Raw genomic sequence first — 26,051 nt, 5'->3', positions numbered from 1 at the left:
ATGTTTTCAGTCAAAGGGAATGAACGCACAAGAGCTAAATATTGTAGGAGACGTGAATAAAGATTTAATCCTGATTAAATAATTAATATTCTAAACAACTGCTAATTGTTTTCTCAGTTTTTTAGTTTTATTTGTAAAGCTCAGTAGTTTGTCTCTCTGCACAAATATCATGCCAGTCGTCCTCAAACATCTCCCTCTGCATGTCCTGATGCGAGCTCATCTTAAAGCTTTACCATCACAGGACCATATATTTGCATTGTTTTTTGCATTGATGCCAAACCTTACAAAAACAGCTGTTGGACGCTGTACAAATACACGTCTTTAAGGAGTGATGACAGGTGATTTGTGGAGTAGAACCTGACTGAACATGAGTTGCTTTGCTTTTTCGCTTCTCTTGGGTGAGTTCATTTGTCTTTTTAAATAATGGATAAAAATGAATCAATTTACTAAATGAAGAGATTACTGACGCTTGTCTGTTTTATCTCCGCTGAAGCCACATAATGCCCTAAAATGCTAATTTAACATCCGACAACTAGGACGCATGCACTTTTTAATTTTTTAACCACATGTGAAGTAGAGGGAAGTATTGTAAAGTGTTGATAGAATACATGCATGTAGAACAGATCTGCACTTCCATTTTCTGTTTCATATTTTTATTGATGTGCATACAAGGACATCAGTGGGATTTACATATACCACGGAACATTGCTATTGGCATTAAACGTGTGTACACACCGTTAAATTTAAGCACTTCCATTTTAATTCTACCATCTTTTTCTGTTTAATCATTTCCTGCTTATGTGAGAATACTTTCTTAGAAGGCATTAAAACTGAGCTGCTTTGTGAATTCATTATGAAATGAAATGAAAAATACTTTGTTTATCCCAGAAGGGAAATTCAATTATAATCGATATCTTGATCAGTATGCTGTCTTAACCTCTGGTGGCTCTTCTCGGACATCATAACTTATTTTTGTTGTGTTTAGGTTCACTCTTCACCTGCACCCATGGCGTTTACCCCCCTGGTATGGATGCTGATTAACATCTGTCTGTTGGTGAAATACCAATAATTGACCCTTTATTTCTGACATTCACTCAGTGTTGCCCTTTAACGCAGGTACCTGTGACAAGTACAGCAACATAACTGAGCCGTGGCGCAACAAACTCTACACGTCAACTTCTTTCACCGGTTTCCCAAAGGGTGACGAGCATCTTGTTGGGAAGTGGTGGCGATTCACAGGGATCGGTGGAGACAGAATTATTACGGCATGCTTGACAGGCAATCGGGCTGGCGGCCATTACACCACTCATTTTGCATTTACATATCCAACGAATGAATCTGAAACTGTAGAAGAGGGAACGGCATACGGTGATGTTGCTTCCTGCAGCCAATATTCTATTCCAATGCAAGTGGTGCTCTGTCCTGGAGGATTCTACATATACAAACCAACAAGACAGCCACATTCCTATTTGGTTCATGCAACGTGTAAGCCACTCATTGTCATCATTTGCTTTATACTTCAGTGTGGATAAAGCCTATTCCATGATGTGCAGTTAACAGGACAGACTTTTACATCTTCCACACTGAATAATCTTTGTTTGTTTGTTTGTTATTAACTCTGTTTAGATCACTATGAGTGTAAATCCGACTCCTGTGGGCCGAATGCTGAGTGTGTCGACTCAGGAGGTTGTAGTTGTGTTTCTGGATATGAAATGCTCCCACAAGAACTACCTACGCCAGATTCATACGGCTGCATTGGTAAATACAATTCATTTGATCTCAACTTGGAGTTACGTTGAGACGCTTCACACTGACGGCGTGCATTTTGTGAACATTCTCGTAGTTTAATCGTAGCAACTGCTTGAGTTTCTTGAAGACGTTTCACCTCTCATCCACTCAAGTGTTAAAGGCTCCATAAGGATATCAGTATCTGGAACTCCCAACTAGTCAGTCAGAGCTGATGAAGCCTCTTGGATGAAGGTGGAACGTCTTCAAGGAAGTCCAGTTGCTACGATTAAACTACGAGAATAACCATGACCTGGATGACTGAGAGTCATTGTGTGTCCCACCTTAAATTTACCGTCTGTAACATCTATTCAAAGACATAGATGAGTGTACGAAGACGCCGACGATTTGCGGTTCTTATGCTACATGCGAAAACACCGCAGGAGACTTTGTCTGTACCTGTCTCGATGGATTCGAGGCCGGAGATCCCGAACAACCCCCCAGAGACACCAACCCATGTGGAGGTAAAAAAATAAAATGTCTGCCTCACTGTTAGTTATGGAATAATCTTACTCATGCTGATATGATGTCCCCTCAGATATTGACGAGTGTCTTGACAACATCTGCGGCGACTATGGAACTTGCACCAACTCAGTAGGAAGTTTCAGTTGTCAATGCAATGACGGCTTCCTCAATGTCGCCGACGCAGTTCCGGTTTGCCAAGGTCTGTTTACACATTCATATTTACAACATTCAAATCTGCATTAACGTTACTGTGGATCACATCAGTCACAAATGCGGAAGCAAATTTTTAGCTCATGAGTCAGACGAGCAATTCTAAATTCTTATATCACAGCTTTGGTGCAGCTGGGGAGACTAAATTAAAGTTTAATCTCAGCTTAAATTCTCATTCTTCTTCTCACATGCCAACAATAAGTTTTTCCAGTTAAAAGAATGCACTGTTGGGCGCCCGTATAGCTCACCTGGTTGAGCGGGCGACCCATGAACAGGGTCTACAGTCCCCGATGCAGTGGTTGTGAGTTCGAATCCCGCTCACGACCCTTTCCTGCAGGTCTCTCCCTCACTCTTCTCCCCCCTTTCCTGTCTCTCTCCACTGCTCTACATAAAGGCAAAAAGCCCCAAAAAATATATTTAAAAAAAGAATGCACTGTTTAGATTGTTGTCGAGTTATAATGCCGAGATTTATATTGTTATCATGTGAAACTTGTGTTTTGATGAAGAAACGGTGTTCAAAGAATGAATGAATTGAAAAATATGCTTCATTTACATGATTTGATGACGTAATAATGGGAAAACGTCATGTTTAACAATAAACTTTTCATGTTATGATGCAAGACGGATCTAAAGAGAAGAGACAATGATGGGAAGGTTAAAACATCGACACGTTCATCGTTGAAGCCACAAGTCGTGTGTTGATTGCAAATTATTGAGTTTTTTCCTCAGAGAACGTGCAGGAAAACATGTAGGAAGGTGTATCGGTACAGTGTCGGACCTCATGCGAGACTTGTGCTTATTTTTGTTTAAAGTGAGAATAAATCAGGCAAATGAAGGCCACAGAATCAACGGCAGCAGTGTTGTGATTTGGACTGTTTGAAACGTGTGACGCCGACGGACGCTCCCAGTGGGAAAAAAAAACATGCTCTGGGTTTTTGTAGGGTTGTGAATTTCAATTGTATACCCTAAGAGAAGTGTAATTTGCCAATTAATAGGCAGTTTTTTTTTGCAATTTCCAACATGTTACCTACTTATATTTAGTTAAATCATGTCAATATAATAGTATACTTCCATTTAAAGAAACTCATAACTATTATGTAGCACTAAACAACAACAAAACTAAAATGTGTGTATGTTATTTCTGAAAATGTCCTAAATGCAACTGCCGGCTTTTGCAAATAGACTAAAAATACCAGATTTTCACCGACTTATTCTCATAGAAAAACATGGTTGATGTTGATTTTTAGGTAGATTTAAACTTTTAAACTCTTCCTCAGTTTATTTTACAGTGAAATCTTGCTTAACACTTTTGCCTGTGTGTTTTTGTGTATTAAAACGTCAGGCTAACCATGCTAACTGCTCCTTCCTCAGATATCGACGAGTGTTTCAACTCCACCGTGTGTGGCCCTGATTCGATCTGCACCAACACGCCTGGATCTTATGAGTGCGCCTGCACGGTGGGATACGAACCAACTGATCCAAGCCTGGACCCAAGCGAGACCAACATCTGTATTGGTATTTGCACTGAGATGTTCTCATGAATGACTGTGGAGTGCAGGAATGTTTTTTTTGTTTGTTTTTTAAGCATCATATTAGCAAATGGAAAACTGCAATTTACAAGCAAACTGTTTTGCACAAAGATGTCTGGTGTATGGCTTCATACTTGTGTCTTTGGTAGATATTGATGAATGCGTCAAACATGACGCCATCTGTGGTCCTAACGCCAACTGCACCAACACAATTGGATCTTACGTCTGCACCTGCCTCAGCGGTTACCGGCTGAACAACCCGAGCGTGATAGCCAGCTACGCTAACCCATGCACAGGTGTGTGCACATGGTTAATATGAGTTTACTGTAAAATATTTTGCCTAACTGTTTTCTCTCTCTCTCTACAGATATAGATGAGTGCTTTGAGACACCTGGTATATGTGGCAGACAAACCATATGCACTAATGTACCGGGCACGTTTTACTGCTCCTGTCCTGAGGGATTCTTCCCTTCGACGGGGATTTTGTGGATTTTGGGAACCTCGTTTTGTGAAAGTGAGCTTAGAATGTAATTAGTTACCAGGCATACTGCCATACTCTGATGTACTCAGTGGCTTTTTTTTTAAACAGTATTTCTTTTTTCTCTAATTTGACAGATCTTCAGGACATTCTAGAAGAGATAGAACCCAAAGAGGTATGGTGACACCATCAGTAATCCAACATTTACAAACACTAAACGGCTTGATTTACACTCTGCAATTACACCGTCAAGATGCCAGTTACTGGTGGGTTTTTGTCGCAGTTTTTTTGTGTACTTTTAACAACGGAGGCTGTAACTGAGCAGATCTCAGCTCAGTCCCAGTTTTCACCACGAGGCCCTAAAGCACAAAACCCTCACAGACTGAACTGACGTCACAGCTGCAGTGTTTGAGTTCATGAGGCCTCGAAATGGTTGAAGAAGCAGGAATGGGACACACTATCATGAAACGCTGCTCGGAAACAAAAAAAGAAAAAGCTGAATTTGGACCCATGCTTCATTCACAGTTTGAGTAAAAAGACAAACAAGTCCACAAACTTGCAATAAATACCCACAACAAGGTGCTGCTATTAACAGATTAACTTTCTGATTTCTTCATTATGCCATCCATGGACAACTATAGGAAAACCACCCAAGAAAGTTTGCATTTAACCCCCTACGACTCAAAATCCATGAGTAAGGAGATTAGGATTGGGCCCACATTGGAGTCGAAGCTATTAAATGTTGAAGAGTTGCTTTTAACTGAAATTTAAAGAAAAGAAAACGTTGGTATCGTCCATACGTGGACGATGAGAAAACACCATGTAGCTACAGTGGCAGAGTACTTACTGTTACAATTACGGTCCATTACAAATTTGTTTCACAGAAGCATTATCTCTGTGCAAATCAATATGCCGTGTCCATGTGGAATAAATGTACCAGTTGTTGCAATGTGATAAACAATGAATTTTGGAGGCGCTGGGAGGCTTATTGTGATACCGTCTGCACAGAGCCAGGCGACCCGCTGTCTTGTTTCTCATCTTTATGCTAATCTGAACAAACCAGCTTCTGGCTTCAGCTACATATTTGCTGCTGTGAGAATTGATTGTCTGATTCAACTCCTATCAAATACAGCATATTTAACAAAATGTCAAACTGTCCCTTTAATATGAAATTGGGGTTGAAATTGAAACACACTCCAGCGACTGTGATTCAAGGTTTGGTTTTGTTTCTGCTGCAGGGCGAGACAAAACAAAGAGCTTTTCTTGGCCACATGGAGCAACAACTGATCGACAACGAAGGCATCATGGTGCCAGGCCCGGTCGGTAGAACACACAACGTGATGACCTCATCCGTGTAAAAAACAATACATTTCATTCCAGGACGGGGAAGCAGAAATAGAAATCTGCACTGATGATGTGATGAAGTGAGATTGTTGGATGCTCTTGTGCTAAAATTAAAAGTCTACAGAGATGGTTATAAGAGCAGAGAAGCCACTTCCAAGTTTTTCTGTTTTAAATAAGATTCGTAGCCAGTCTTGTCACACAGTCTTGTCATTTTGTTTAGATACAGTAGTTTCTTAAAGTGTGCGGAGCTTCACATTAGGATTAAGCTGTTTTTACATAATTCTGTCTCCCGTCTCGCCCTGCTTCCTGTACAGACGGTGGCAAACAGCTTATCGGCGTCGATGGTACGTGTTGTTCCACGCGAGACATTTATCCCACTTTCTGTTTCCATCATCGGCTCATTTATCCCAAATATTTGCACCTGTTGAAGGAAGTGTCAGGTGTCGGACCGCTCGCCAGGTCGGTGGGGGTGAGCAGCGAAGGAGACGGGGAGACCGGTAGCCTCATCCTGGGTCTCTCTGACCGTTTAGTCGCTGCCATGGTGCAGCCGGGTCAGAACCTCAACAAGACAACCATAAGAAGTTCAACTCTGGGTGTGTTAGTCTTAGCTTACAGCAGATATTCACTCTGTGTGTAGTGTGTTGAATGTAAAATCAGGCTGCTGAACCTCTAATTTGTGTGTTAAGATTTAAGCCTTGAAACTGTCGGGCCTGGAAACAACATTGGAGAGAGGTCTTCGCTCTCAGCCAAAGGAAACATGATGGAGATCAACCTGGACGGCCTGGCCAAAAACAACAACGGTGAGAAAAAGCCAAAGAATACAGGTTAAAGAAAAGCCATAGTGGCAGAGAGCAGCAGGCCAAAACATACCTTTTTATAGGAAACATGCATTTAAAATTGATGTTGAAACTGAAATGGGCTGCAGCGTTGAAAACCTCCGGCCCGGTTCTTTAAAGTGTTGTTGGTCACCTCCACCTTGTGGGCATCCCCAGGTTCTGCAGCAGCTGCCTTCCTCACATTAGATGGCATGGAGAGTCTTCTCAGTCACACGTACTTCCAGACAGTGAACAGGACGGAGATGTACTCCGACGTCATCACCGCCATCTTACCCTCCATGAACAACACCAACCTCACCGAGCCGGTCAACTTCACCATCCAACACAAGAAGGTGCTGCCAAATTTCTCCGCTTTTGAGCTAACTCGGCCTCTTTTTTTCAACAAATCTGAAATCCTTTGTTTCTCTGGTTTAGATGAACATGCTGACGGTACCTGAGGCTAGTATGGTGACCTGTGTGTACTGGGAGGACAAAAGTCTGGGTGCGGCAGCCAAAAAGATCAGGCGCTGGTCGGTTGAGGGCTGCGGGGTTGCATTCACTAATGAAAACTACACGGTGTGCAGCTGCTCTCATCTCTCCACGTTTGCCCTCATTCTGCAGATCGCAGAGGTATCACGGCATACACATTCACTATGACTGGTTCCAACAGTAAATGCTACGTTGACGACGCTAACCTTTTCCTGGTGTGTTTGTGTTTTCTCAGCCTCCGCCTGACAGCGACTTCTTAGAGTGGCTGAACCGGATGTGCGTGATCATCGGACTGTTCTTCTTTGCTCTGGCCATCTTCACCTTCCTCCTGTGCAGCTGGAACCCCAAAATCAACAACACGGCCCGTCTTCACCTGTGTCTCAACCTCGCCTTTTCTCATCTGCTGCTGCTGTGGAACGACAGATATCTTGAAGACGAGGTACAGTCGGACTGAGATGCACTAATGAAGCTGAGCACTTGCTGCTGAAGGTGTTCGGAGAAGGATCCGGTCGGTTTCAAGGTTCTCTTTCTGTGTCTCTCCAGCTGGCCTGCACTGTCATGGCGGGCCTTCTCCACTTCCTAATCGTGGCCAGTTTCGTGTGGATGCTGCTGGAGGCGCTGCAGCTCCACTTGCTGGTCCGAAGGCTCTCGAAGGTGCAGGTCATCCAGAGGGACGGTCTCCCCAGGCCGCTGCTCTACCTGATCGGCTACGGAGTTCCTTTTGTGATTGTGGGCGTTTCTGCGCTGGTGTACTCTGATGGATACGGCGCCACTGCAGCACAGGTGTGAGTAGAACAAACAGGAATACAGTTGGATTCATTCTGCTGTTTTGTTTTATAGACGTATTTGGTGTTTTGTGCCTTTCATTGGGGGTGACAGTGAGAGGTATCGAACCAGATGTGTCCATAAAGTACTTTACCTAAGCTTACGAAGGTCCACGTGAACTCTTCCTCACATGTCCACATGCACCCCAACATTGTGATTGCACGGATACTGCGCTAGTGCCAAAACATATGGTGCTTAAAGCAAATGCTTGTTTTGAGGACAGAGAAGCTTCTCCATCATCCACACCTCTTTATTCATCATTCCAAGAGTTCTAACTGCACTAACTCGTCACTTCCGGCCTCTAAAGGTGCTTTCATTTGCAGCGACATACTTTCCATCTTACAAAGCCCAGTGGGAAATTCTACATTCTGTGCTATGTCAGCCTTTTCCTTCTTAGCACAATCACACTGACATGATGCTACAGACCAAAGTGGAAAGTCAAAGCCTTTGAGAAACACCCACAGGAGCCTTCTATGGTGTTTGATATGAAGGGCAAAGTGACCGTTTGCTTGATTCATGCCGATCGTAGCATAAATAAAACCATGTGCGTCTGTTTTCATCGGCATCAACCGTCGCACAGGAAACCATACATAGGCCTTCATGATGCTGCTACCATTCAGCTACCAGGGTCCTCTGATTCGCTACGTCTTCTACATTGACGGTGCTGATCTGACTGTTGTATGTTGACCAGCTTGCCCCCTCTAGTGTTTCCTACCTGCAGGCTGTCCAGGTTGCTGTTGTGCCTGATGTCATTCAGCTGCCTCTTCAGCGAGTCTCTCGTCCTGCAATGGACTCCAAACTCCGCCATCGTGACCTCTTGCCGCCGATATTACTCCTTGTGCTAAGCTCCGGGAGATCGATTGCAATTGGAAGGCCCGGCCAAACAGAAACTGCAAAAGACAGGCTGCTGAGAAACAACAAAAGCCCATCTGTGATGAGACCAAAGTCGCCACCTGCAGCTCAAGATGGTGGAGCTGAAATCGTCTGCAACACGAGACTCACTGGAGAGGCAGCTGAGGGACAATATCAGCAGTGACCGGGTCAGGAAGGGCAGTTAAATACTTATATATAGCACCTTTAATGTTTGTCTACTCAGCTGAATTACTTATTGTGTAAGACTGGATAATACATACGTCTTTGAATTGCAGGTGCTGGCTGTCCGAAACAAGACACTTCAACTGGGCTCTAACAGGACCAGTGATAACCGTCCTCGGAGTGAGTCTGTAACTACGTTTAAATCCTTAGATAGAATAAAATTATGTTTTCATAAAGGGACCATCCGTCACCTCCAAACTCAATCTGAATGTGTTTCTTCTACCAGCTTAACTGCGGCCTGTTCGGCGCTACTCTGTGGAGTCTGAGACCAACTCTGGCCAACATGAAGAGCGACGTCTCTCAGTCCAAAGACACGAGGTGTGGTGTCCACTTCATCTGATGAATGACTAAGCAGGATGGATGAAATTGATTTGTTTGCATGCAAAGATTGTCTCTCGGCAGGGGAGACCGAAAAAACACTTTAAAAAAAGTTACGTAATCATCAGTGACATTAGAAAACACTGACGTATGATCGATTAATTCTGGTAAATCCTTTCTGTTTGCAGAGTGATTGTGTTCAAGATCCTGGCCCAGTTTGTTATACTGGGATGTACCTGGATTCTGGGCCTGTACCAGACGAACCTCTTCTTCCAGGTTCTGTTCATAATTCTCAACTCTCAGCAAGGAACCTTTCTCTTCATCGTCCACTGTCTGCTCAACAAGGAGGTATTTACACAAATAGACGGGGGGTTAAATAACTGCGGTTTATTACATATGAATATAAATTCTGTACAGTGTCGGCGTGTGTGCAACGCAAACTAAAACAAGTTGTCTTTTACTCCATTTTCTAGGTGCGAGATGAGTACATCAAATGGCTGACCTGTTCCTTCAACAAGCCCAGAGAAGGAGGAGGATCAGTGGTGAGTGTGACTGAGAAAACAGAGACGTATGAGACTCCTTTAAAAACTAGGAAACATTTAAAATATTTCTAGTGTGTCCCTTAATTCATTTGAAGTCGGATTTTTCTTAATAGCAAAACTACTAAAGCAGCATACTGAACAGACAGAATGATGAAGTTGGGCAGCACAATTTAAAAAAGGAAATCCCCCAATCATACTGATAATGCACAACAACACAGTAAATCAAAGTGCATCCTGCACGCTCCTACCTGTGCTGTGTCTATAGTTTCTTTTAAATGTCGTTCCCACTATTCTAACGGTGTAAAATACTGTGTATCTTAACAGAAAGACGTGCCGTCTGTCTCTGAGGACATGGACAAGGCCGACTAACAGACAAGCTAAAGGCGCTGAGCTGAGTGGAGCAGTTACACGTTATCTTATAGTTCAGGGGTGTCAAACTCTGGCCAGCGGGCCAAATTTGGCCAGCTTTGTAATTATATTTGGCCCGCGAGACAATACCAAATGACTACTAGAGCTGCCCCCGGTATTATACTGTACAGCGCATTCACCGCTAATACTACAAATCCCATAATGCCCTGTTGTTGTTTTGGCGCGTCAATCAGGACAGGACCCAGAAACTCCCTCTCCTCTGTGACAGTAGGCAGAGCGACTTCACACTGTCACTGTGCCATTGATGTGTTTTTTTATTTATCATTAGATTTTGCATGTCTCCACTATTAAGTTATATATAATGTATGGTAATAAGTGTTGCTTGTTCCATATGCAATGTTAAAGCAAAATTTGTTTCGGTCCATATTAAAAGGTTCATTTGTTCAATGTTGGCCCGCGACTTTGTTCAGGTTTTAAATTTTGGCCCGCTGTGTTTTTGAGATTGACACCCCTGTTATAGTTGTTGCTTCGGCATTTTCTGGTTTTGATGATGTGCGCTTGAAAAAAATGGCATTACCATCAATATTGCTGTCATTTTCCTTTAAATAAGTCTCTGTGGTTGGTTATTTGGGCATCATTTCAGAACTTAAACTGCAAATTTATACTCATATGTACATAGCTTTAGGATTATTAAATCACAGCAGCGAGTAAAACAGCAACTTTTGTCGTATTTTTTCCAACTTTCCGCCTACATCTCGTCTGTTATTTTTTTAGATTAGCATGTGTTTGCTGCCGTCGGTGTGGAAGAAAGTTACTTGCACTCGCTCTGTACTATAAAGCTTCTTGCATGACATATAAGCAGTATTTTTGTCAACGCGTTTGTATATTTTGTGCACCTTTTTGTTGTTTTAAATCCACAATAAACTTGCGCTTGCTTCAGAGTTGTTTACTGAAAAATGGTTTTGACACCCCAAAGACACATTCAGGCTGTTTGACGGTCACAGACAAAGCTGCTTTTTGTGCACTTCCTCTGTAGCTGTTGGTGCGGTGAGAGTTTTTTGTGTTGATCATTACAGCGCTCAGCCTTGAGCTTCATCCTGTCAGATCAAAAAGCTTGAATTAAACTGCAGGTAACCTCAATTTGCCAAAACAAGCAACTCTGAGAGGAAATAATAATTTACAATACTAAATAAATAACTCAAGGAAAAAACAAATCCATCAACAGAGGAGCAGCGATTCTTTGATGAGCGAACCTAAAAACTTGCATTATTATTATTATTATTATTATTATTATTATTATTATTTCAACACCTTGAATGAAAGTGCCGGCTGCTCATCTTCAGGTTGAAGAGGACAAGTTAGATTACGGTTTAGGTTGAAAAGATGGAGAATGTACATGAACATTATGAATGAACATAACAACGTAGGAAAGCTGCATAAAGACGGAGCTGTATTCTATATAATAAGCTGGTAGATGAGCTGTCAGGTCTCAGGTCTGTAACAAAAAGGCGCTTTGAGGCTCGACCTAGTTGCTGCGTTTACGCTGCGGCCTTTCGAAATGTAATTTAACTAAAGCTTACAGAACTTGCAAATAGTTTTAAATTCATGCTAAGCATTTGCAAATTGCTGTTTACCATGAGCCAGCCTTGTGTTAGAGTGTAGGCTCCTGCACACCTTTTGAAAAGACTCCTGCTGCTGCAATTATGCGACTATAGATCGCTTTACTGCGAATAGTCTGCACCCTTTTCTACATATCTGTTGTTACACGGCATCAGATGTAGATTTGCAACCTCCCGTCTTACAAGAAAACTCTCCTAGCGGTCTAAAAATAAATCAGACTACGCGTTCGCTGTCAGGAGAAGCAAACTCCACAACTTTCAGTTTATCTTGTTAACTAAGTGATTTCTTTTAAATCGTTTCAAAAGTTTTTTTTTTCATTTGTTTTGGTGGTGGAACGATAAATGTCATTGTACATGTGCCGGCATGCACTTTGACACACTTAATGTCTCTGCCTTAAGTAGAGCAAAGCCTCAATGCAGCAGAGATGCTGCCAGGATAAGCATTACTTAAATTAATTCAGCCAGAAAAACAATCCCGCCACAGACAGCGACACGCGTTAAACGCTGGAATCACTGGTAGGAATATGAAACTTTGACAAACAACCTGAACTGACAAACAGGAGTAGAGACGTCTCGTGACTCATGAAGAGTTCATTTGCAAAAACAGATAACTCCATCTTCACAAGCCTTCAGAAAACCCACTTTCCATCGTCTGCCTGAGACAATATCAATCATCCATCCATTACCTATACACCGCTTAATCCTCACTCGGGTCGCAGGAGTCTATCCCAGCTGACTCAGGGTGAAGGCAGGTTCACCTGGACAGGTAACCAGTCTTATCACAGGGCTACACTTAGAGACAGACAACCAAGCACACTCACATTCACACCTACGGACAATTTATGTTTCTGGACTGTGGGAGGAAGCCGGAGAACCCGGTGAGAACCCACTCTGCACGGTCAGAACATGCAAACGCCACGAACGAGACGAGACGCGAACTGGCGACCTTCTTGCTGCGAGGCGACGGTGCTAACCACCGCTCCACCTTGCAGCCCTCCAACATCAATCAAACTTCAGTTATCTCTGTTGTTGTCATTTCCACTGAGTCAAACCCACTCAGCTTCAGTTTGATTCATATTATCTCAAGCAAACAACAACAAAAATCTGTTTTCTGAAAATCTACAGAAATGGAATTATCTGTTTATGCAAATGAGCTCTTCACATATCAACACCTGCACTTCTGTGGGATTGTCCAGATTTACACACATTTAACAAAGTGAACAAAGAACTTTTTTACTCCCTTTAAATGCTAAAAGATTTTAATATCAAGAAGAAAAAAAAGACAACGAAAGCTGTCAATAAATGCTATTTTGTATCCTTGTCTAACTATTTACCAACGTTTTTAAGTTTTAAATGGTGCAAGAAGTGCTTTAGTGGACGGTGACTGCTGTTCCTTTGGATCATGGCTTCTAATCCTGGTTTAATCAAACACTGCTGTAAACTTAAAAAGCAAAGAAATATCTCAAACTGGTGCAGAAACCTTTCGTACTAAATAAGTGGCTGCACATAAAGTAAGATGATCAGCGTTGTAAACAAGGAGGAACAACAACTCAGTCAGAGGTTAGTTTGAACAGACACGAGGGGGATCCGTCTGCACACGGCACCAGTGGACCAGACAACACATGAGCAGCGCTGCTTCATTACAGCCACACATCTGTAATGGACGGTTCCCCGCCTCTGCATACGTCTCTTATGTTTGATTTTTGCATGAACTAATCACCAGATTCTACACAGAGGTTCGTCACGTCCCCTCGGTAAGTAGTTCTGTGTTTTCACATATGTGGTGTGTGACTATTTCGTATTTTTTTAGACGACACCGCACGAAGCTGATTGAAAATCTATTTAGAAATGATAATTATTCAAGCTTTAGTATCGACTTTAGAAAGACATTGTTCTAATTCATTGATTGTTTAGTGACTTTGGATGCAATTTAATTTAAATGTACACATTTAAATAATAAAGATGGAATCTTTTAGTTGAAAAGAGGAAGCGATAGAATGACCTGTCAGTATATAAAAGCTTTAAGATGCTTATTGTCCATAACCTCCCGTTGTCTCTTTTTTTGTTCCAGGTTTATTTGTCATACCTGCTGCCAATATCTTTTCTTGTGGAGTGAATATTTACTTCAGATGAAGCCAAAATCTATTGTCTAAGCGACCACTGGAAGTTAAAGTTGTTGCATGTGATTCATTGTTTGAACACACGCAGGCTCTCGTGACGGATGAACCAACATCACAGAAACGTGGCTCCAGGGGTGAGTCATTTATGGAATTCCATTTTTCTTTTTCTCTTTTTTTTTTACTTGTGCATTGCTGCCACAGAGGAGGAGACAATAACAACATAATATGTCTTTTTAGCGTTGCTTCCACACTGACAATAAAGAACTTTTCTACTCAGATTACAGGCAAGTGTCGTACTAATCTGAGTAAAAGTTTGGCTGACGCAGCACAGTTCTGATCTACAGACATCTGTTAACGGTACTGACTACAGGTCAAAATGTTGTTCCTTTGTCACCATCGCCATGGTAACCCAGAAAATGGAGGAGAAGCAGAAACCATATGAAGTGAATTTTAAAACTAACCAAGAAGTTTTGGTGCCTAAAACTAAACTGGATCTAAAAATAAAGTGTCTCCTACGATGTCAAACTAAAATTATTATTTTTTAGAGGTTCTGGATTGTCTGACATCATGTAGTCCAGGTGTGACGAGGCAAAAACAAACAAACAAAACTGTAAAATGTCCCCTTTTTCCACGTTTTCATTAACAGAAAATAAAAAATCTAAAATTTTGGAAAGTATGTTTAACCGCCAGTTGATATCATGCCCAGATGTGTGTGTGTGTGTGTGTGTGTGTGTTTTGCTCCAACGTACAACAATGCCTCTTTCTTATAATTTGTTTTGCATTTTCACAAATAGAATAAAGGTTGTACAAATATAAAACAGGTGCTGGGTTTAAAAACACATACAAGCACGCCAGACACCAAGTCTAGGCGACATCTTGCCCTTTTCGCCTCTATCCAACACCTGAAGTCAGTGAATTTGCATTATTTTTGCATTACCATAATCCCTTTTGCACGTTTCTTTTTAATATAAACTTCTCACAGTGAGCACCGATCGGCAGACCTGACATGTAACCATGGACTGCACCTCGCCTCTTCTGCTCAGTAAGTCAGTGCATATTTTTGGGCTCGTGCTTGAGAACTTTTTAACTGAAAGTATCTGAGGAAACCTTTTTTTTTTTGATTCATGCCAGGGCTCATTTATTTAGATAGAATATGGTTTGTTTTAGATTTATGACTTGTGCCTTTAATGACAATTTTCTAAAGATACGGCTGGTACTTTAAGATAAATCTAAATGTGTCTTGTTGATGCAGCAGCAACTGCTTCACTCCAATATTTTCCTTTTTGTTAGGTTTACTCCTCCTTCCGGTCTTTTGTGAGCTCACTCCTGGTACGAATGACCTTCAAATTTACAGATAACACGAAACAGGTTTGAACAATGGATGAAATAACCCCAGCGTGTTTTATTTTTGTGACCTGCAGGTCCCTGCGAGACATACATCAACATAACCCAGCCATCGCGCAACGTACAGTTTAAATCGATTACTTTCAAAAACTTTCCTCACGCAGACGACGACCTTGTCGGCAAATGGGTGCGCTTCACGGGGATTGGAGGAGACAGAGTTATTACAGAATGTTATCGACAGTTTATTGGTGGCACCGTCTATCCGATTTATATTCCATTTCCGTATCCAACATCAGAGGCTGCACCCTCCGTGACAGGCATAGCTTATACGCCTTCTTTATATACTTGCAAACGGACAAGCATAGACGTGACTGTACGTTTGTGTCCTGGAGGATTCTACGTGTTCAAGCCATTAAACCATCGAGCAAGTTCTACGGGCTACGTAACCTGTGAGTTGGAACACACATAAGAACATTTTGACTAAATAACGAGGCTGTTGATGACTAAAAGAAAAACGATGACGCGTTGTGCTGAACAAAACCTGCAGCCTGAATTGTATTCATGTAAAAAAAAAAAAGATGCAAACATTATGTCGTTTAAGTTTGAACAGCTGGAGGAAAAAAAAAAGAAGAAGAAATGATTTGTAGTTGAAGTAGTGACAGTGAAAAAAAAAAAGCGCCAGCAATCAAAGAAGAGTTTGCCAAAGACTCAGTTCAATGAACCGCTCGCAGAAAGTTTCATACAATTGTGACACAACTCAAAAGGACATCAGACTTCTCAGGAATAGTGGAACCACGTATTATTTGTTGTGTTTGTAATGGTCAGGAGCAGAAAAAAAAGTCACGTCACTGGTATTTTCTGGATCATAATATGGTACCAAAATTGCTTTATTTGGACACAAGTGATAAAAGGGTTATTTTCTGTTGTCACTTATTGCCACGCTATAATCATTTGACCTCTGTTCAGATCATCACGAGTGTAAGGAGGACTCCTGTGGGCCACTTGCTGTGTGTTCTTCGATAGGAGGCTGTACTTGTGCTAATGGATTTGAAATTCCCTCGAACTACGAGCCTACTGGAGATTCATACGGCTGTGGCGGTGAGTACAGGCATAAAATTTAACAGCCACCCCCCGACATCCTGGTTGGGTCTGATTGTCAACATGTACATATTTGTAGCGTCATGCATCTATAGCGTCATCACAGTGGGACAAAAGTGAAGAAAATGTAGCTACAAGTCAGTCAAGAGCGCTCTTGAAGTACACCGTTTGTTGATAGTATGCCATCTTGTCAGACGTCGACGAGTGCGAGGAGTCCCCATCAGTTTGTGGTCCCGATTCCGACTGCGTGAACACCGTTGGCTCGTTCACCTGTAGCTGTGTGGAAGGATATGCAGCAGATTCAGACAGTCCAGTCGGATTGCTCAACAAATGCAAAGGTACCACTAAAATATGTGTCTCTCTCTTTGCTGCAATTACATCACATTTATGCAGTTTGCAAAAAATCTGTTGTCATTTTCTCTCTTTAGATATTTCTGAATGCGAAGGATACCCGTGTGGAGAACATGAGGGCTGCTACAACACACCTGGAAGTTTTTATTGCAGTTGCATTACAGGATTTCACAGTGTATCTACCAAGAACCTTGATTGCCAAGGTCCACATTTTACTGTACTTTATGATACTAAATCTAGTGATGTAGTGGTTCAAACAACACACGGTAATCTGCAAAAACATGCTCACTGGCCAGTATTCGGTTTAATTCGAGTACCTGTTTCTTCCTCAGATATTGACGAGTGTGTTGACCGAAGTATCTGCGGTCCTGAGTCTGTCTGTACCAACCTACTTGGATCTTATACCTGCACGTGCACAGAGGGTTTCACTGCGACTGATCCATCCGAAAAGCTGAGCAACACCAACATCTGCACTGGTATTTGACAAACCCGAGAGCAGAACAGTCTCTGTGCATGTATCGCTGTCCGCTTTGGTCCAATTTCGAACGAGAACAAGGAACGAAAGATTCAAGCAAGATTTGTTTAAAATCAACCAGTAGAAACTTATTTTAGTGTGGTGCCAAAAGCTGGAAGTGGTGCAAGGATTCAGTAAAACTCTCCGGGGTACATGTCGCCCAAAAGACAGCAATTCAGTAGTTCAGTAGCAGCTTGCATTTCATTTAAAAGCCTCATTCCCTCCCTCCAGTGTCGGGAAAATCATCATTCTTTATTTTTTCACAGATCTTAATGAGTGTCTTTACGAGCACACTTCCTGTGGACCTTACTCCATCTGCACAAACATAATCAGCTCTCACCTCTGCGAGTGCTTGCCTGGCTATCGGGTGGACGACCCAGCTGTCATAGCCAGCTCCACCAACCCGTGCATAGGTGCGTTCTCTCGGCCGCTGTTTGTTTGACACGGTTGTGTTATTGAGATATGCAGCATGCTCTCTCCTCCACAGACATAGACGAGTGCATTGAAACTCCTGACATATGTGGCGGAGGAACCGTGTGCATCAATGAAGAGGGAAGCTACTACTGTTCCTGCACCGAGGGATACTACCCCTCGTCTGGAATCGTGTGGGAGAAAGGCACCTATTGTAGAAGTGAGCATTGTCAAGCTTAATAGTTCAGGATTAATGAGAATGTAAAGTGCTAACACATGATATTTTATAACCAGGTCTGAGAGATATTCTGGATGAAATCGACCCCCCCAAGGTAGGACCCACTGATTCATTTTCATGCTATACGTCACAACGTCCACACAAACCTCTCAAGTTGAACAGTGGTGTTTCAGGATCTTGTAAGCTAGTTCAACGAACAAAAAAAGTCTCTTGAGATCATAAAAAGTACTTCAGTCGGCATTCAGCGCAGTGCAGCAAAGAAATACTAAACACACGTTTGTTGCAGGGTCAGACAAAAGAAAGAGCTTTCCTCAACATCTTGGACGCACAACTGAAGAACAACACCAACATCCTCTTATCAGAAGGGGTACGTAGTTGAAAAACTTGCTCCGAGCCGTTATAAGTGTGGAGCCAGAAGCCACAGCTTCATCTAACACCATCCCCTCTGTTCTTCTCTGCAGATGGTGGCAAACAGCTTTTCTGCAACCATGGTACTGAACACCCATACGTCATGTCTTGTGTTTGCATTTTTGTTTCCGATGACACGGGCTTCGTTTGTCGCAGGAAGTGTCTGGTGTTGGACCGCGCGCCATGCCGGTAGAGCTGAGCAGCGAAGGAGACGGAGAGACTGGAAGCGTCATCCTGGGCATCTCAGAGCGCCTGGTCGCTGCCATGATTCCACCAACTACGGATGACACCGCAAAAGCACTGAAGACTTCGACAGTGGGTAAGAGAGGAGGTTCCGCTGTGGTCTAAACGAGCTGTATTAGAAATCACGGTGAATTTAAAAAACCTTTTCCACGTACAAGATTTGGACCTTCTGGTCGTTGGTCCCGGGAGTCATCCCAACAAGAGGGCCCACCTCGCTGCCCAAGGAATGAGCATGGATATCAACATGGGAGCTCTACCCAGCGCCAACGATGGTGAGAGAGCAGAGTGTAAGAAATGAAGTGCAAAAAAAGTCCGATTTGTTCATTTCTTTTGTGATGTGCACACCCCCAGGTCCTGCAGCAGTCGCCTTTATGACGCTGAACGGGCTGGAGAGCCTCCTTAGTGAGAGATACTTTGAAACAGAGAACGGGACGGAGATGTATTCGGATGTTTTCACCGCCATACTACCCAAAACGGGCCACGTCAACCTCACAGAGCCCGTCAACTTCACCATCTACCACAAGGTGCAGCTGTAGCATCGTGCTCCTGTGTGTTCATCTAAAAAAGAAAAAAAGACTTTTCACGTATCCAGTCTTTTGTTGTTGTTGTTGTTTTTTGCAGGAAGTACGCGACTCAGGAGTGCTCACCTGTGTGTACTGGGAGGACAAAAGCAAGAAGGAGGATGAGGAAGGGGAGGGGAGTATGCGTTGGTCAGTGGACGGCTGCTGGGTGGCGTACTCGGATGAAAACCTAACGGTGTGCAGCTGCTCTCACCTCTCCACCTTCGCCCTCATCATGCAGATCGGGGAGGTATTTCAAAACGCCAGCTCCGTTGTAAAAAATGCATTATGGTCAGAAACACAGTAGAGAATTCTGAAAATCCCAACAACGAGTTACACACTGCACTGACTTCTTGGATAAAATTACTGTTTTTCTCCTGCAGCCACTCAGTAACTCATACAACACAGAACTGTAATCTCCCAGTTTCCAACGTATTTAAACCTTTGAGGGGGTTAAAGTGGGCCAAACCACATTTACTAGTTTTGGAGAAACATGGGGTCAGAATTTTGTCGCTAAAAAAGCATCCTGGTTGTTGGAGGAGTCATTATCCAAAGATGTTTCAACGCTGTCCAGAGATAGAAGCAGCTGCTCTGTGATGACTTATTTAATTTTGCCAAAGCGGGCCGTACCACATTTACTACTGATTCCAGGTTTGTCTCACTAAACAGCATTGAAGAGTTTCCATCATCAGGAACTGGAGCTACTTTTGAGGACCATGGGGTAGAAATAGATGCATGGTGGTGGTTAGGTTTTATTTTACCTTACCGTACCTACGAGTTGAGTTTTTTTTTTTACAGGGTTTGAGGTCGCGCTGTCCGCCATCTTGAATCGCAAACACGGTGCAACTAGCTGTGATATAACGGTCAGCGGTTCCTGTGGCTTGGTCCAGTTTGAGACTAAATTTTTATGGCAGAACCATCATGGGCCAAACTTCAAAGTGGCGTTATGACGTTACTAGTGGGCTGCTGGTTGGACGAACTAGTCGACCATAAACACTTGTCAGCAAACCATAAAACTCAACTTTGGATTTTTTGTGGTTTGGCCCACTTTGGCACTGAACCCCTCCTTTAATCCAGCACTTTGTGGAACCACCTGAGTAGTTTAATTCATTCCTCTTGGCAAACACTCTCAGGTTTTGGGAAATATCTATTTACATCCATCTTCAGGTCTCTTTGAACATGACCCATGAAGCCTAAAACTCATCCACTGGTCACCTCAGCGCCCTTCAAATCTTCTCAACGAGAACAAAAGCCACCGACCCAAGATCACATCGATCAACATCTATCTCTCTGCGCTTTCAGCCTCCGCCCCAAAGCGACTTCTTAGAGTGGCTGAACCGGTTGTGCGTGATCATCGGACTGTTCTTCTTCGCTCTGGCCGTCCTCACCTTCCTCCTGTGCAGCTGGAACCCCAAAATCAACAACACGGCCCGTCTTCACCTCTGCCTCAACCTCGGGATGTCCCACCTGCTGCTGCTGTTCAACGACAAATACGTCGACGACGAGGTGAGATGCTGACTTCTGATTTGCAAAAAGAATAAAATAAAATACTTCACAGGCCTTCACACCTGCCGTAAATGTGACCAAAGATAAAAGAGACATCCCTCTGTGTGTCCCTCCAGCTGGCCTGCACTGTCATGGCGGGCCTTCTCCACTTCCTAGTCGTGGCCAGTTTCGTGTGGATGCTGCTGGAGGCGCTGCAGCTCCACTTGCTGGTCCGAAGGCTCTCGAAGGTGCAGGTCATCCAGAGGGACGGTCTCCCCAGGCCGCTGCTCTACCTGGTCGGCTACGGAGTTCCGTTCGTGGTCGTGGGCGTTTCCGCGCTGGTGTATTCGGACGGATACGGCGCCACCGAGGCACAAGTGTGAGTAGGACGCGGCAGAACTTTCATACTCTCCTGCACGTTTTATATTCCCTTGACAAAAATGCGTTCGATTCGGTTTCAGGTGCTGGCTCTCGAGGCGGCGCGACTTCAACTGGGCTTTAACGGGCCCTGTGATCGCCATCCTCGGAGTGAGTGTGTTAATGAACGCATACCAGTTTCCACAAAGTATAGCAACTAATGAGTGTTCTCTAACTTGTTCTCTCACACAAGATGTCTGTTCTGAAGCTCTCTCGATGCTCTGCTGATCTTGGAGGAAATTCACCCTCCCTGACTTGATTCCACTCTCAAAGCATTGTGGGATTTTAGGCTAAAAATGACACGTTTCACTGTGATGGACCTGGAAGAAGAAGTTGCACGATGCTTGTTTAGACAGTGTTTGAGATGAGATATCCTCGTAAAGATTTGGTTTGATGTGTGATTGAACAGTTTACAAGCTTATTCAAACACTTGCTGAAGCTACAAAGAACTCTGCTTCCTGTTAATGTCAAAATCCGTGTTGGATTGTTAGCTGCTGTATGATCTCAGCCTCTTTTTTTTCCTCCTTTAAGCTCAACTGCCTTTTGTTCTGTGCTACTCTATGGAGTCTGAGACCCACCTTGGCCAACATGAAAAGTGACGTCTCTCAATCCAAAGACACCAGGTAGGAACGTTTCAGGACTAGCCCACGTTTTCCCAGGATTTCAGGAAACTTACATCATGTCATTTTGAATGCATCTGGTAGTCTTATGCAGATACTCAGTTAGCTGCTAATTTGTTTGGTAGATTTGGGACTAGAATCTGAAATATTCAAAGCACTAAAAAAATAAATAAATTCTCGTCTGTGTTGCCACTTTTGCAGGATAATTGTGTTCAAGATCCTGGCCCAGTTTGTCATACTGGGCTGCACGTGGATCCTGGGACTGTACCAGACGAACCTCTTCTTCCAGATTCTCTTCATCATCCTCAACTCCCAGCAGGGCACCTTCCTCTACATCGTCCACTGTCTGCTCAACAAGGAGGTAGCGCCTCACCTCTATCTCGTTCCTGCTAACTCGTATCTGCTGCTGTGATGAGCGAGCAGAACCGAACTGTTGTGTTGTTGTTTTTGTCCACCAGGTCCGAGAGGAGTACATAAAGTGGCTGACATGCTCTCTTGGAAACGACGGAGCCGTGGTGAGTTTCGTGAAAAAAACCCCAACACACTATCTCGAGCAATCTTACAAATATGAAATCCTAGTTAAAATCCAATCTTACCCTCTACATCCGTTTCAGCAGCACTGATAGGCCGGCTGATTTGTAAAATGATTTATCTCAACAGAAGGATGCTCCTTCAGTCTCTGAGGACTTGGACAAGCCCGCGGAACAGAGAACAGAGAACCAAAAGGCTGATGAGCAATCCTGATGAGGTGAAAACAAAGAGAGGAGAGACAGAAAAGAGACAAAACCATCTGTAGCACTTCATTATTTATGCTTTTGTTTTTTTTTTTTGTTGACGTTGGAGGCTTTTTTTCCCCTTGGGCTTTTGGTTTTGTTTTGTTCTAAGGTTTTTGTTTTTTGTTTCAAAGGCCTGAAAGTGCATTTTTATTAAGTGTGAACGCTAAAGTAATATTCTTTCTTTGGTAACTATAATAAGATTTATTTAGGTTTTGCTGCTCGTGCAGTGCAGCTTCTATTGTGTGAACAGCTTCGATTCGTGTGATTTTACTGAATATATTTGAGATGGAGCTCATGTAGCAGCACAAATCCTGCTTTGTTTTATAATTTTCTTTATCTGATTAATATAAAATATTGCTAAATATAGGCCCACGTTATTCGCAGTCCTCACAGTCGTACATGACAGCCGTGAAGATGATGTAAATTCGTCTCTGATTTGTTTGTGCGTGGAAGCTTTTGCCCACACTCCCTCAGACAGCCACCGTCTAAAAACAACAGATCCTCTAAGATGTAAAAACACTCAAGTCTCAGTTGTTTCTTCTTCTCCACATTTGCATTGCATTTACGTGCGAGCTGGGACACTTGGTCGGTGTCGGACTTTACAAGACAAATTCGAGAGACGTGCGAAGCCAAACATTCTCCGTCATTTACATCGTCATTTACCTCCGACGGACGGGGCTCAAAAACTTTTTAAATTAAAAAAAAAAACACCCAGAAATGCAAGGATTGGCCTAGTTTAACCTCAATTATTTATTATATATCAACATCAGGAATGGATGTCATATATGCAAGAAGGAGAAAAACAAACTGCTGTTGATCATCTTTGGAAGGCAACGGTGATCCGATTTTTTTTGGCAGAGAGTCACCTTCGTTTTTAAATCACCCGTGTCCTTGAAAATAAAACATCTGTGTACTTTTAAAGGTTCTTCTTCTGGGAAATGCACATTAATCAATACTACGGGGGTTGCTTCTCCCATGCTGGTGAGGTTTTTCTAATGCTGACATCTGGATTTGTGTCTGTGTTGCTCTTTGCCTGTTTTCTCATAAATGATATAAAAAAAATGAATTAATGATGTATATTACTGCTTACACCAGAGATGTAGAACAGAATATTAAAATCTTCATGGGATTGGCTGTGGTGATTTATTTCTCTTTTTTTCAGTAGATAAAATGGAGTTGCAAAGCAGACTGTAAGTAGAAAGCTGCATGGCACACCGGGTTATGCATTACTGTTTATTCTGGAAGGTTAATAATGCGTCAGAGCGGTTTAAATGTTTTGTCTTTGCGCTGCTTAGATCATGTAATGCACATGTCATCCTCAAGGCTGCAGCATTTAATCACGGAAAAGAAAAAAAAAAATCACAGATGCATTTTTGGACACAAATGACCTCTGGATAGCAACGACAGGAATAACTTGCATAATTCTTGGTTTAATGTGAAGCCTGGCGTTGCCTTGAACTGTTAAAATGGCACCGACGCTGCAATCGTATCAGACGCTCAACTGCTCTTTATTTTTCTAGCGAGCATAAAAATGGTAGAATTATTTCAGATTGTTGATGCAAAGGACAGAAATGTCTATATACGGAGAGATCAAGGGGAAGTAATAATCTTTAATTACAGAGCGCTCTGAATCCAAAGTGCCTCTCAAGGCAGGAACAAAAACAGACAAGTTATTAATTCACTTTATTTAAACAGACACAATTTGATGCATAAAAGACAATAATGTCTGCACCCTCTGTGTATTTTAACTTCCATTTAATTGACAAATCAGAGCAGTAAACATGATAAATAACTGGTTCAACTACCTGCATGACACTGTTTGATCCTCAGCTTTAAAGAATGTGATTATTGGAGTAGCAGCAGCTTTAGATCAAAACACAGAAATGTGAGCAGAGCATGTACAGTCGTCCTCAGATGTATTCATAGCCTCCCATTAAAGAAGGAAAAAAACAGATTAAAATAAGTTAAAATTGACAAAAGTAATAATACATGAAAATCATATGAACATCATGACGTTGCTTTTCAATTGTGCTTCAACAGAAATATTAAAAAACAAAAGAAAACAAGCATGATAGGAGCCGTAAACTAATATTTAGTTGAACAACCCTCTGAGCCAATCACTGCCATCAGGTGTTTCCTGTAACTCTTGTGCACCTGTTGACAGGTATTCTGAACCACTGCTCATCAGCAAAGGCCTCTGATTAGTCCTTTTGTTTGTTTGTTTATTTTTTAAATTATTCTTTTCCATCACAATTAAAAAGCAACATCTTATTTCACTAAATTATAATTTAGCAAATTTTTATTTATTATTACTTTTTTCAGTTTCTAGTTATTTTCGTGACTACGGTGGATTTTCTTTAATGGGAGGAGATGATTAAATCTGAGGACGACTGTAAATACAACTCAAACTATGATTTCTTATCACTTACGATGCAGACATTGTGTAATAGAGGTGCACATCACTGCATTTCACAGCTGCTTTGCCTAATATAACGTATAATAACGTGTCCGTTGGCTTCTTCAGTGTTTTGAACAGTATCAATAAATCAGATTTTCTGCTGCTGAGACTTCATGCTGCCGTGACAGAAAGAAAAAAAAAAACAACATTCAGCTGAGTTTCATTACGCTCCACATCTGCAAATCTATGACACTGACACAGACATGGAGTTATGATATGTGACCCAGAAACATACTGACAGATCTGTGGTGGTGTTCAATACTTCCTGGTGCAAAACTCCGTTAGTCAGCTACATGCAGCACCTCTGAGGCTGCACATCAGCGTGATTAATGACATTTCTACTACGGTAACAGCGTGCTCTAACTTCCAAAAGAGCTGCACCAGTTACCCGACAGGGCTACAAATTTGTAAGTCAAATCCGAAGCTGAGAAACGCTTGGTGCAGTTCCCTCTGTTTGCCACTAGATGCTACCAAAGGGCTGCACATTGCTGATCGTTATATATTTAACTGATTGGGTTTTATAATGGCTTTGGGTTCTGATGTGCTCCCGGTGTGAAAGCCCCGAGCAGCTCCGTGTGCCTGCTCCACCATCTTCTGCTGCTTTTAAATATTTACTTCCACCGAAAATAGACGAGAAGCTTATTTTGCAGAGCAGCAGAAGTTAAACTCTTTCTATTTCCACCTTGCATGCATGTAAGAGTCGGGGGTTCTTGCACAGCAGCAGGTCAGCGCGCTGATGAAAGTTTATGCAGCTGCTTCACGCTCGAGCATTTATGAAGCAAGAAGACTTGAACAAAGCCCGTACGAGGGACTCGGTATGCACGGCAGCGAGCGTGCGAGATAACGTGCCCTATTTAAGGGAGCAGAATTTTATCTATTTTGTCTTTTATTATTCAAACAATACATGTATGTATGCGGCTGCGTAACGGGACATTTGTGCATTCAGATTCCTGATTCCTGTTTAATGATGCGTGTTGTCTGTCAGGATCAGCTGGAACTCTGCGTTCCGTCTGCTTGAGCGCTGATTGGATCCCAGTTGAATCTAGTGATGCTGCCCTCCACTCCGTCCAGGCACGAGGCCACTCATGACCCAGCCAACGCTCTGAACAGCCTCTCCATAAACAC

General features: G+C 42.6%; 2 protein-coding genes across 2 annotated transcripts; both read left to right on the top strand.

The window, feature by feature from the left end:
* Positions 1–2,033: 2,033 nt before the first annotated feature.
* LOC103367438 (EGF-like module-containing mucin-like hormone receptor-like 1) lies at positions 2,034–10,301 on the top strand. Its single transcript, XM_008295459.1, has 20 exons — positions 2,034–2,052; positions 2,169–2,249; positions 2,324–2,449; positions 3,832–3,975; positions 4,139–4,285; positions 4,357–4,503; positions 4,605–4,642; positions 5,706–5,786; positions 6,126–6,155; positions 6,242–6,404; positions 6,498–6,611; positions 6,804–6,979; positions 7,062–7,256; positions 7,351–7,554; positions 7,659–7,900; positions 9,089–9,155; positions 9,262–9,355; positions 9,544–9,701; positions 9,827–9,895; positions 10,220–10,301. The coding sequence occupies exons 1-20, from the start codon at positions 2,034–2,036 to the stop codon at positions 10,262–10,264; spliced, it is 2,340 nt and encodes a 779-aa protein (XP_008293681.1). The 3' UTR covers positions 10,265–10,301.
* A 4,716-nt stretch (positions 10,302–15,017) lies between these two features.
* On the top strand, positions 15,018–22,489 carry LOC103367437 (EGF-like module-containing mucin-like hormone receptor-like 1). The gene is made up of 20 exons (XM_008295458.1): positions 15,018–15,045; positions 15,512–15,664; positions 16,314–16,445; positions 16,640–16,783; positions 17,129–17,272; positions 17,577–17,723; positions 17,798–17,941; positions 18,016–18,053; positions 18,421–18,450; positions 18,524–18,686; positions 18,769–18,882; positions 18,962–19,134; positions 19,232–19,420; positions 20,473–20,676; positions 20,793–21,034; positions 21,117–21,183; positions 21,604–21,695; positions 21,894–22,053; positions 22,151–22,205; positions 22,348–22,489. Exons 1-20 carry the CDS (start codon positions 15,018–15,020, stop codon positions 22,434–22,436), a joined length of 2,508 nt encoding a protein of 835 aa, XP_008293680.1. The 3' UTR covers positions 22,437–22,489.
* The last annotated feature ends 3,562 nt before the right edge of the window (positions 22,490–26,051 follow it).

This window comes from Stegastes partitus, unplaced genomic scaffold, assembly GCF_000690725.1.
Source record: "Stegastes partitus isolate 25-593 unplaced genomic scaffold, Stegastes_partitus-1.0.2 Scaffold1049, whole genome shotgun sequence".
Classification (NCBI taxonomy): domain Eukaryota; kingdom Metazoa; phylum Chordata; class Actinopteri; family Pomacentridae; genus Stegastes; species Stegastes partitus.
This window is presented reverse-complemented; position numbering and strand designations above follow the sequence as displayed.

Bases quoted from the DNA above. Each gene is read 5' to 3' on its own strand.
- LOC103367437 (XM_008295458.1), top strand. From the start codon at position 15,018: ATGGACTGCACCTCGCCTCTTCTGCTCA. The intron at 15,046-15,511 runs GTAAGTCAGTGC...TTCCTCACGCAG, and splicing joins CACCTCGCCTCTTCTGCTCA to ACGACGACCTTGTCGGCAAA. The intron at 16,446-16,639 runs GTGAGTACAGGC...CCATCTTGTCAG, and splicing joins AGATTCATACGGCTGTGGCG to ACGTCGACGAGTGCGAGGAG.
- LOC103367438 (XM_008295459.1), top strand. The intron at 5,787-6,125 runs GTCGGTAGAACA...CTTCCTGTACAG, and splicing joins GCATCATGGTGCCAGGCCCG to ACGGTGGCAAACAGCTTATC. The intron at 9,896-10,219 runs GTGAGTGTGACT...GTATCTTAACAG, and splicing joins GAGAAGGAGGAGGATCAGTG to AAAGACGTGCCGTCTGTCTC.